This window comes from Argentina silus, assembly GCF_951799395.1.
Source record: "Argentina silus genome assembly, chromosome: 5".
In the NCBI taxonomy this organism is placed as follows: Eukaryota; Metazoa; Chordata; class Actinopteri; order Argentiniformes; family Argentinidae; genus Argentina; species Argentina silus.
The window spans coordinates 7,250,956-7,261,591 of record NC_139659.1 but is presented as its reverse complement, the minus strand read 5'-3'; the positions used below and the strand labels follow the sequence as shown (position 1 = coordinate 7,261,591).

The following is a 10,636-nucleotide window of genomic DNA, read 5'->3' as shown; positions in this document are numbered from 1 at the left end:
CAAACACACACACACACACACAGCTTGTAAGCCATTGTTCTCAACGGAACCAAACATTTAATATTATTTATTCAGTTTTTGTATCAAAATAGATGGAAATCATTGGACAGTGACAGATTTTAATTGTACAGATTAACATTTGAGCAAAAGCTGAAAGGCCAAACATAATTTAAGGCCACAATTGAGCTTCTTTATTGCATTTCACAACAGGTAGCCAACATGAAACCTTAACTGTACCAGTACTGCTCATCAAGCCAAAAGCCCATTGCAGCTGAATATGTTGTCAAAGATTCCTCATAACACTGAATATCATCATGCGATTTACCCCCCCGACACAGATGGGCCTGAACTACATCACACATTTCAGTTTAAGAGTAGGCTCATTCTAGGTCCAGGGAACCAGCCCTATGTATCCTTTTTTATATATAAATACAAGTTAAACAGAAGGATTTTATTCAATGCGACTTATATGGCTTTATGTTTCCACAGTTATCCCACTATCATACATCTACACTCTCTACTGAAGGTGACTCTCCTGAACAAACAGCCCACTGTAAGGCACAGTGCAGTTTCTATGGCAGGTTCTCATATACTCAGACCAAGAAGAATCATAGAAACATATTGTACATTATAGAACCCTGTTTTGGGCTCCCTACAGTGCATTTATCCAACAACATTATTGATACTGTAAATAATAATTTAAAAAAAAAACACACACATTCATAACAAGAAATGGCATGTTAGCTTTAGACTTGACCAAAATGATTTAGAACTACAGCGCATTTGGAAAGTATTCAGACCCCTTCACTTTTTCCACATTTTGTTATGACACAGCCTTATTCTAAAATGGATTGAATAATTTTTTTCCCTCATCAATCTACAAACAATACCCCATAATGACAAAGCCAAAACAGGGTTTTAGAAATGTTTGCTAATTTATTAAAAATAAAAAACTGAAATATCACATTTGCATAAGTATTCATACCCTATGCTATGACACCCGAAATTGAGCTCAGATGCATCCTGTTTCCATTGATCATCCTTGAGATGTTTCTACGACTTGATTGGAGTCCACCTGTCATAAATTCAATTGATTAGACATGATTTGGAGCGGCACACACCTGTCTATGTAAGGTCCCACAGTTGACAGTGCATGTCAGAGCAAAAACCAGGTCATGAAGTTGAAGGAATTCATAGACCTCAGAGACAGGATTGTGTCAAGGCACAGATCTGGGGAAGGGTACAAAAAAAATTCTGCAGTATTGAAGGTCCCCAAGAACACAGTAGCCTCCATCATTCTTAAATGGAAGAAGTTTGGAACCAGTTTGTCATTAAGGGGTATTGTGTGTAGATTGATGAGGAAAACAATTAATTTAATACATTTTAGAATAAGGCTGTAACATAACAATGTGGAAAAAGTGAAGGAGTCTGAATACTTTCCGAATGCACTGTATGTGCTTGTCTCTCAATCAAGACATTTAGCAAGTGCAAAAACACCTCTCCCTTTGTGATCTTGACAATCTTAAACTGACTAGCAGTCAGTTTTTACCACTTTAAGCAGTTAATTCTTATAACCATGATTTCCAGGCAGAGTGCAAGTTAGGGCCTAATCCTAACTTGAGATGCGCTCACTCTGACTTTCTGATCTCAAGTTTGGATTTGGCCCTGAATGAATTGAAATATTCAACTTCAAAAACTATTGCAACAGAAGGTACTTGCTAGAATCCTCATTTGTATTAGTAGTGGATCACAGTCTTCAGTGGCCATTTAAGTAATTGGCACATTTGGCACTCAAATAGTAGAATATATTAAAAATAATAATAATTATTATTATTATTATAAAAAAAAAAAAAAAAGTCCCTCTTATTCTTTACATTCACACTGAATAAACAACTCACTACGTCAACACGCACACCTTGGGTCCTGTTCCATTCCGCAGTACGTATGAGTGTTGGGTCCAGTCATCCGGAGTCTCTCAAGAGGTTTTTAGCAGTTCCACTCTCCTGAGTGTTCAGGGGCTAAATGTCTTCCCGCCCCCAGTGTTGTGAGCTGGAAAGTTCTGAGAGAGGATCTGAGCATGCTCACTCAGGCTGCTACAGCTTCCAGAATTCTCTGCAGGCCCTCTATCGTCACAAGAGGACTTTACTCTGATTGGTTGGCATATTTGTCTGTCATGCTGCTTCCTCTGACTGTGATGTGGGCGTTTCTTTCACATTTGCTTTAGACCTGATTGAAAAACAGAGCCAACTGAAAGTCAGTACAGTAAAGAAAACAATTGCACGAGAGTTTAAAACCCAATATGGGTATGGCTTTCTGGGTATTGTAGTACCTGTTATGTGTCATGTGGCTCTGAACGAGGTGTCCAGCTGCGAGCGCGCTCATTAGTGACAGTTCTCCTGCCAGGACGGTGGCACACACTACACTAGCCAGCTGACGAGCATTCTGCCCTGGCTGAGCCAGACTGGAACCCTGCACACCCAGCATCTATAACACACACAAAAGGGGTCAGTCGACTGGAGGCACGCACGCACGCACACACACACACTTCAATTCAGTACAGTACCTGTAGACAGGCCTGCTGTGGGGGCAGGTTGGTTCCCCCCCCTACAGTGCCCAGCTCTATAGAGGGCATGGTACAACTGATATACAGGTCTTCTCCTTCAGGACCAGCAGGCTCCATCAAAGTAATACAGTTAGAGCTGCCCACCGTCTGAGCCGGGTCCTACAGAGCAGACAGACAGACAGACAGACAGACAGACAGACAGACAGAGAGAGGAATCTATTACTTGCATCAATTCAAGGAGAATTGTTTCTGTTCAAAGCTCGTTTAGAGCCGAGCTGATTCGATCAGTGTAAACAATGCGGTAACCCTCACCTAGCCTACCTTAAGAGTAAGAGCCATTATCAAATTGCTAAAGTCTAGTCCTCTCAAATCTAAAATAAGTGTCATGGTGTAAGGGCCAGGGGGGGGTTGAGTGTTACAATAGACAGTACCTGTCCACAGGCAATGTAGATGGCTGCTACGATGTTAGCCGCGTGTGCGTTGAAGCCCCCGATGCTGCCAGCCATGGCAGAGCCCACCAGGTTCTTATTGATGTTCAGCTCCACTAGGGCAGCAGTGCTGGTCTTCAGGACCTACAGAACAACACGGTTTAGTTGTTGGGGAACAGAAGTATAATGGCAACCCATCCAGTCCCTTCAGTTATCGATGATAATAGTTATCTAGTAGTTATATAATAGTTATCTATATATCTATGATTCACTAGGAATCCAATGAAGAGTACTGGGACACAGTCCACATGAAGTGCATCTAAATGGTCTGAAATGGCTTTCGCACCTAGTTTCCTCTCCTTCATCTGCACTGATGAGTCAACATGAGAAATTAATAACCAAAACCTATGTTTTAAGCGAGAAGTTATGGCTTGTCAAAAGCCACCAAAGACAGTAAATTCAAAATGAGCACCACCAGCTTTGATACCTGCTATATTAATTGGTACAATATTCAAGGGATGTGTAGACATTGGCACGGTGATCGGACATCCGAAATGGCATAACATTTTTTTTTAAAATCTATAATGAAAAAATACATTTTTAAAAAAGTGAAAACGGCTAAGAATGCCGATCGGCCCATGTTTGACTCTACCAGCCTAGCTGTTTCACATCAATACAGCAGATGACGTCAAAGAGACGAGGAGGAGGTGGCCTATAAGGAATATTGGGATACTGCACCTCTCGGACCACCATGGCTGGGATAGTGGCCTCACACACAGCAGACTTCCCCCGGCCCAGGATCCAGTTCATGGCTGCAGGCTTCTTATCAGTGCAGTAGTTCCCACTGACAGCCAACACTTGCAGGTCTAGGTACTGCTGCTGCAGCCTTCTCACAGCCTGCTCTGTGCCCTGTGGAAGGAAGGAAGGAAGGACACACACACACAACAATCAACATGCGAGGTAGAGCAGTCTCTTTACATCTGCCTCTAGATGGAGTCAGACAGAATGTGCACATTTAATCATCGATACTCATGTATTGTTTCAGTATTTATTTGGTTTCATTTCATGAATCATTTCTGAGTTCCATCAATGTGTAGAAGCTTACCTTCGACAGCATGTTCATGCCCATGGCGTCTCCTGTCTGTGACTGGAAGCGGATGTACAGGTTCCTCCCTGCCAGACCTATCAACAGCTTCTCCAGACGAGCAAACCTGACACAGACGGACACATCCGCTTACAACCTGTCCCAGGTGAACCCCTAACCCCAACCTTTCCACACTTCTTAAAGGCACCTCATAGAGCCACATCTATCAGTTCCCTTCAGGTCCATCTTGGCTGTCATCCTTTCAGATGTAATATCTAGGTGGAGAGCCCCCTGACCTGCTAGTGTGGTCGAAGGCCTCTTTGATGATCCTGAAGCCCTCGGCGGTCTCCAGCCAGGTCTTCACCTCCACAGCCCGACAGGCTGAGGGCAGTCTGACCACTGGACCCCTGGTCATACCATCAGCCATGACCCTGCTGCTGCAACCACCACTCAGCTGGAGAGAGAGAGGAGAGTTAGAGCACACACGCACACCAACCCAACCTTGGGCTGTGAGATTAGCCCTGGTGGGTGATTTAGCGCCAGGGTCCGGAGCTCTCACTGCAGAGGTGTCCTTCAGAGGGCCTTGTGCAGCTCGTAAATGTGCCACATGCCACACACCCACACCCACACTACTCACAGCGACAGCCCTGCATCCTCGGTTGGTGCTGGCCACCAGGCAGCCCTCTGTTGTTGCCATAGGAACGTGGAATTGCTTCTCATCCAATAGGAGAGGGCCAGCCACTCCCACTGGCACGGGCATGTAGCCAATGATGTTCTCACAGCAGGTGCCTATAACCTGTGGAATAGGAAGTTAGAGGGAGACTTCAGTGATGAACCAACCCATCATCACTCACCAAGGCCCAACTCACTTTGAGTCACTGACACTGATGACAGGTTTACTACGTGAATGACAGGACGATACAGCACATGTCCATGAACATATCCATTCCTGTACCAGTACCTTGGAGTAGTCATAGTCCTTATAAGGCAGGCAGGCAAGGGCAGAGGAAACGGGCAGTTTGGACGACAGCATCTGTCTCCTGATAGCCACACCCCTCTCTGGCGTTTCCATGACTTCCTCCAGCTTATAGGTAAGGATGTTGCGTGAGGTCACCAGCATCATGACCTCTGTGTCACTGAGGAAATTTGCGCCCCTCTGGAGAGAGGTGTCAGGAGAGAGCAATCAATACAAACATTCATACAAATTCACAATATGTTAAAAATTGGACTGGTCATTCAATAGCAACGTGTCCATGAAATTGTTTCTTTCTATGCAAGGGCAGCTCACCTGAGGGTCTCTGAGGATGGACAGACACTTGTCCAGGGAGCGGGGCTCTGAGAGGGGGTTAGGTAGAGCAACAGAGGGGGCCTCTGTCACAGTGTCCCTAAAACCTGGACACAGGGAGGGGCCATTCTGTTCCACGGGGACCACCAGGGGCCGAATCACCTCATCTACAGAGAGAAGAGAAGAGAGAGAAGTCAAAGTGAATATGATCTATAAACTGTCAAAAAAAGAGAAGTTTCAAAACAAAACAGACATCTCCACGGCCAACCCTACCCCTCTCGTCTTTAGTGACTGTGTCAGGCTCAGAGTCCATTTTAGGGACAAGGGTGGGGGTGCTGCTGGTCCTCTGGGGGGGTTTGGGTGCAGCAAGCTCCCTCCTACAGCAGTCCTCTCCCCCCCTCTGGTTTAGTCCTAGGGGGGAGTTGATGATGGGGCTCTTTAGGGACAGGGGAGACTCTGTCTCCGTCTGCTCGAAGAAGACATACTTCACAGCCAGGAGCAGAGCTAGACCCAGGGTTAACACCTGCTCCAGGTCCATACTGAGTAGAGAGAGAGAGAGAGAGGAGACATGGTCACTCATCAAAAGCCAAAAGAGGGTTCACTCACATCCAGTCTTTCAGGTTTGGAGTTGGAGTTTAAGACGGTATACAAAGGAAGAGGGTAACAAAAGAGGGAAGATATAAGGGAACCACTTTGTGGAATAAGACATAGCATTTATTGTTATTGTTGTTTACCTGGTGAGGTTCAGAGGCCAGAGAGTCTGGTTGGGGTCCATCCTCTTGTCCATAGGCCCGTCTAGAGCGAGGTCTGTCCTGGACCCGTCTACTGTGCGGTTCTGACCCGACTGGTCAGCCCCCAGACGATTGTGGGCATGGACCAGCACCAGACCCAGAGACTGGAGAAGGGAGGGAGGAAGAGCCATCAGACAAGATAGGAATGGAAGTGTATGTTAGGGTTTGGGGTTAGATATTGTCATTAATATTCAGTGGGCACAAACATATTTAAATTGACAACTAAAGTGACAGTTCTGGTGCAAATTCAGGATGTATCTCCTCCTTTCAAAGTGTTTTGTAAAGATGTGGTGTGCCTAGTGAACATGACTCCTAGACTGGAAACCGTTCCTCACCATGATGATCTTGACCATCTGGGTGACAGGGTTGGGCTTGTTGTCCTCCTCCTCCGCCAGCACGCGGGCAAAGTGGCTCAGCTGCCAGATAGGACGACCCTCACGACTCTCCCTAGAGAGCTACACACACAGGCCAGGCGGGTGAGGGGCATGAACACACACGGCACACACACACACTTTCATTCTTATTCTAATGCTCGTCCTTACCTCGAGGACGAGGGAGACGCAGGCAGGGAAGAAGGTCAAGAAGACAAAGTAGTTTGCAAGGACGGACATGCAGCCGAAACAGCACATGATCTCCAGCTGGCGCACTCCTGAGGGGGAGAGACAGAGTTTATTTTAGTTCTCTTGAGAAGATGTCTTTGTAGATTATCATGATGCACATTGATCCCATGTAGTGTAAGACAACAACATATTTACAATAAAATAAAAGACAGGGGAAATCAGGCCTCACCTGACATGGTGCCCACTCCAATGACCAGGCACTCCACCAGGGCGTCCAAGGTGAAGGTGGGGCCCAGGATGGCCATGCCCTGGGAAATGTTCTCCCTCACCTCCTCCTACACACAAAACACCAACTCATACTAGGTATTCAACCACAAAGACAAGCCTTTTGACTGGTATATACACAAGAGTAATAATAATAATACTAATGTATTTATTTTGTATATTTGCTTTTCTCAGTACTTAAAGACAATACATTCCATGGAGAGAACAAGAATAGACAGATAAATAAAAACTACAACAAAAGCACAGTCAGTGAAAACAACAATAAAAATAGTTAAAGATTAAAAGCAAGTTTAAAAATATGGGTTTTTCAGGGACTTGTGTCCAAAATGGTCTTTATTGTTTTTCCACACGTGTGAGGGTGCTGAGGACGGCTCTACCTGAGAGTTTGAGCTGAGGGCGAACTTGGCCAAAGCACAGGCTTTAGACAGGTCAATGAGCAGGAGGAAGAAAGGCAGCGCTTCACTGAGGGGAGAAAACAACACCACTTTATTCACTGAAACACAGTATACTTATCTTCAAATAGTGATGAGGCAAAACATTTAAATAGAATTATGATCTTTAACTTCTGTATTTCAATCGTATGACGTGAGGAGATGCTTACTTGAGGCCGGTTAACTCTTTCCCAAGAAAGTGAATGACCACTGTGCTGAACACAAAACTGGAGAATACTGTAAAAAGACCAGCAATACCTGGAGAGAAATAAATACAAATTAATCAGCTTGTGTGTTGCATGAATAACATACACCGGGTGGATGTTACACATTGGTCCTGGATAGTGAGAAGACAAGCACGATAAAAAAAAAAAAAAATACAATCCAGCCCACTATCTCTAGAATACAGTGTAATGCCACTGCAGTACCCCATGTTGTATGGATGTGAAGGTTATAGCTTGTGTGACATCATACTAACCCAGTATGTATTTGGAGCCCAGCTGTCGAAGGTTTTGGAACTGGAAGTAGATGTAGACGATGGCCATGCAGCGTGTGATGGTTAGGATGATAATGTCACTGCTCAGGATTCTCTGCAGAAAGGGAAGCACTTCACATGACTTCCTTCACACATGTAAAATACAACCTGCATTGTGTTACAAAAGTGTATTTCAAGTACAGGTACTTTGACAGTTTAAAAAAAAAAAAAAAAAGATCATTAGTGGCTACTAAACAGCAGATGCATGGTGCAGCGCCATGCAACCCAGTGTCAACCCAACCGAGTCTTCAACAGGCTCACCTCCTGGAGCTTGGGGCACTCGTACTTCCAGCTGCAGATCTGGTCACTAGCTGCCAGGCTGTTCATGGACATGAGGCAGACAGTGAGGGCGATGGTGCCCACAATCACCTCCCACGGGTGGGACGCCACCAGCAGGCCATGCAGCCTGAACAGACGGGTCAACATGGTAACACACCTGGGGTCACTGACTCACCTGTGTAGAGGGGGGAATGGGAGATTAGTATACAGGTCTCTGCACATGACAACCATCCAAACTAATGAAACTTGTAATTTTGCTCCTCAGGTAAAATCTTCAGCATGCGCTCTCATTGATAACCATATATAACATTTAAAGGGAGCAATCATATCCAGCTAGCTAGCGAGCTTGTCAGCTGTCACGTCTTCGAAAACCTATTATACGGGTTCATTTCACTGTAGCTAATGTTGTGTGGGACTTCCGGCTACCTAGCTACATTGTTTCGACAATATAAACGTTGACAACTAACTAGTATATGGCTAGAGAGGAATCACACCACACCAACGTCCCCTTATTGTCTAGGTTCAACTTGTGTCATGGCAGGTAGCTCAAGCTAAAACAGCTAGCAACAGCTAAGTCAAATCACTTGTACAGTGAGTATTTAGAGAGCTGGCTACTGTAATGTCTAACGACCTGGTCCACTGATATAGGCTGGCTACCTATAGTATAGTAGTACTCTATAGCCTACACAATTTTAGTTGCCGATCGTTAGCTAGCTAGCTAGCTTAAAAGGTGTTAGCTAGCTTAAAAGCTAGGCTAGCTGTCATTCCCAAGTAGTCTCAACCTGTGACTGTGTGACCGTCTTGAACCACCCTCCTCACCCTGTCCCGTCACCAAGCAAGGTCATGTCAAGCTCCCATGCAACCGAATCAATTGCTGATAACATCAACATTGGGGTTAGACCATTACCTTAATTATAAGGGCAATTATTTACCTTCATTTGAGAGTCGTCCCCTAAATTGTGACCCATCCACACACGGCTACGAAAATGGCTGCCCTGCGTCACGAGGAGGGTTTGGCCACAGTGGATGGGCGTGAGCCAAGTATGAGCTCTCACCAGAGAAGACCCATAATGTAGGATGATCCACACAGGGGGTGCAACTGCCAACTGCCAAACATAACCTAAATAACATTTAGATAACATTACACGATATTTCTATTATCTATTTATATGATTAATATCAACATTTACAAATAGCCTATACCAGATCAATAGAGTTCAAAAGTTCTTAACAAAGTTCCTTTCCAATTATGCTGCTCAGGTGTACATGACTTTGGGTTCTCTTTCACTTTGTCTGAAAATATGAACCCAAGAATTAATGGTTTGACCCCCATGCATCTCTGCTCCTTTTCTGGTTTTATACTTTTCACCACCAGGAGGCAACCTATGTTCTGTGTGGTGACAGGTGAGAAGTAGGCAAACATCCTTATAAGCCCTGCTCAGCCTGTTCTTGGATGATAGAAATTAATAAAGTAAAAACAATATTGGCCAGTCATGTTGAAAAACCTGTTTTTCAATGGGGGGGGGGGGGGGGGGGGTATTTTAGTAAAATACTGGTGCTCCTGAACAGAGTAAAAGGACTGTGAATAGCACCCCTGTGTTGCTTGCTGGGTTGTGGTTTGGTTGGTGTTTTATTATATTTGATTTAACAAATTGATTTAACAACCAATAATAGTGCGATTTGAGTAGGCTACAGTATGTAAATATAGCCTTATGTCACCACCCATGAAGAAGAGGATTAAGTAAATAAGTACAGTATGTACAAAGTTAATGGAAAAGCAACTGAAGGGACCAGAAACACTATTAAGGTCTGATTTGTATTTGTTTAGGAGTTGTACTGATAATAATTCATTATTTAAAGGCACAGCTCTGCTAATAAAAAACATTCACAGAATGATAAATGCACATTTTGATCATTCATATTACAGTAACTTAATTTAGAGAGTAAGAAATGCCACATCATCATTTTATAGCCCAGTGCCATATGTGAAAGCACTAATAGCTGCTGAATAAAGAACTACATGTATTCTCAGGAATCCTCTGATTAAGTTATCACACTAACACTGCTCGCATGCTCTCTCTCTCTCTCTCTCTCTCTCACTGCTGAAAGAGCCTGTTGATCCACTGTGAGTCTCAATGTTAGTGACACATGTAGGGCTCTATTGAATAAATACCTCATGATCTGGACAGGCAGCCTGCAGTGGAGGTGGACAGAGAGCAGACTGAGAACTAACTCCCCTGGCATTCTGGGTGAAAAACCTATAACTGTATAGGGGAAACACACTGGAACCATTATAGAATTGCTCCATGGAGGCACATTTCAACAACACACATACTTATACGCACAGGAAAGCCACATTCTGAGACTCTCTCTCTCTCTCTCTCTCTCTCTCACA

The 10,636-nt window shown here is 44.4% G+C and overlaps 1 protein-coding gene across 1 annotated transcript; it reads right to left on the bottom strand.

The window, feature by feature from the left end:
- Positions 1-30: 30 nt before the first annotated feature.
- Positions 31-9,215, bottom strand: LOC310804921 (3-hydroxy-3-methylglutaryl-coenzyme A reductase-like). Its single transcript, XM_083670356.1, has 20 exons — positions 9,174-9,215; positions 8,224-8,416; positions 7,906-8,017; positions 7,598-7,685; positions 7,374-7,458; positions 6,941-7,046; positions 6,694-6,800; positions 6,487-6,606; positions 6,095-6,255; positions 5,634-5,899; positions 5,364-5,527; positions 5,037-5,231; positions 4,713-4,871; positions 4,372-4,529; positions 4,097-4,202; positions 3,730-3,900; positions 2,995-3,135; positions 2,564-2,722; positions 2,330-2,484; positions 31-2,226 (listed from the first exon to the last, which is right to left on the bottom strand). The coding sequence occupies exons 2-20, from the start codon at positions 8,386-8,388 to the stop codon at positions 2,172-2,174; spliced, it is 2,673 nt and encodes an 890-aa protein (XP_083526482.1). The 5' UTR covers positions 8,389-8,416; positions 9,174-9,215; the 3' UTR covers positions 31-2,171.
- Between the last annotated feature and the right edge of the window lie 1,421 nt (positions 9,216-10,636).

Bases quoted from the DNA above. Each gene is read 5' to 3' on its own strand.
- LOC310804921 (XM_083670356.1), bottom strand. From the start codon at position 8,388: ATGTTGACCCGTCTGTTCAGGCTGCATGGCCTGCTGGTGGCGTCCCAC. The intron at 4,203-4,371 runs GTCAGGGGGCTC...CGTCTGTGTCAG, and splicing joins GCCTTCGACCACACTAGCAG to GTTTGCTCGTCTGGAGAAGC. The intron at 3,136-3,729 runs GTGCAGTATCCC...GTTGTTCTGTAG, and splicing joins CAGCCATGGTGGTCCGAGAG to GTCCTGAAGACCAGCACTGC.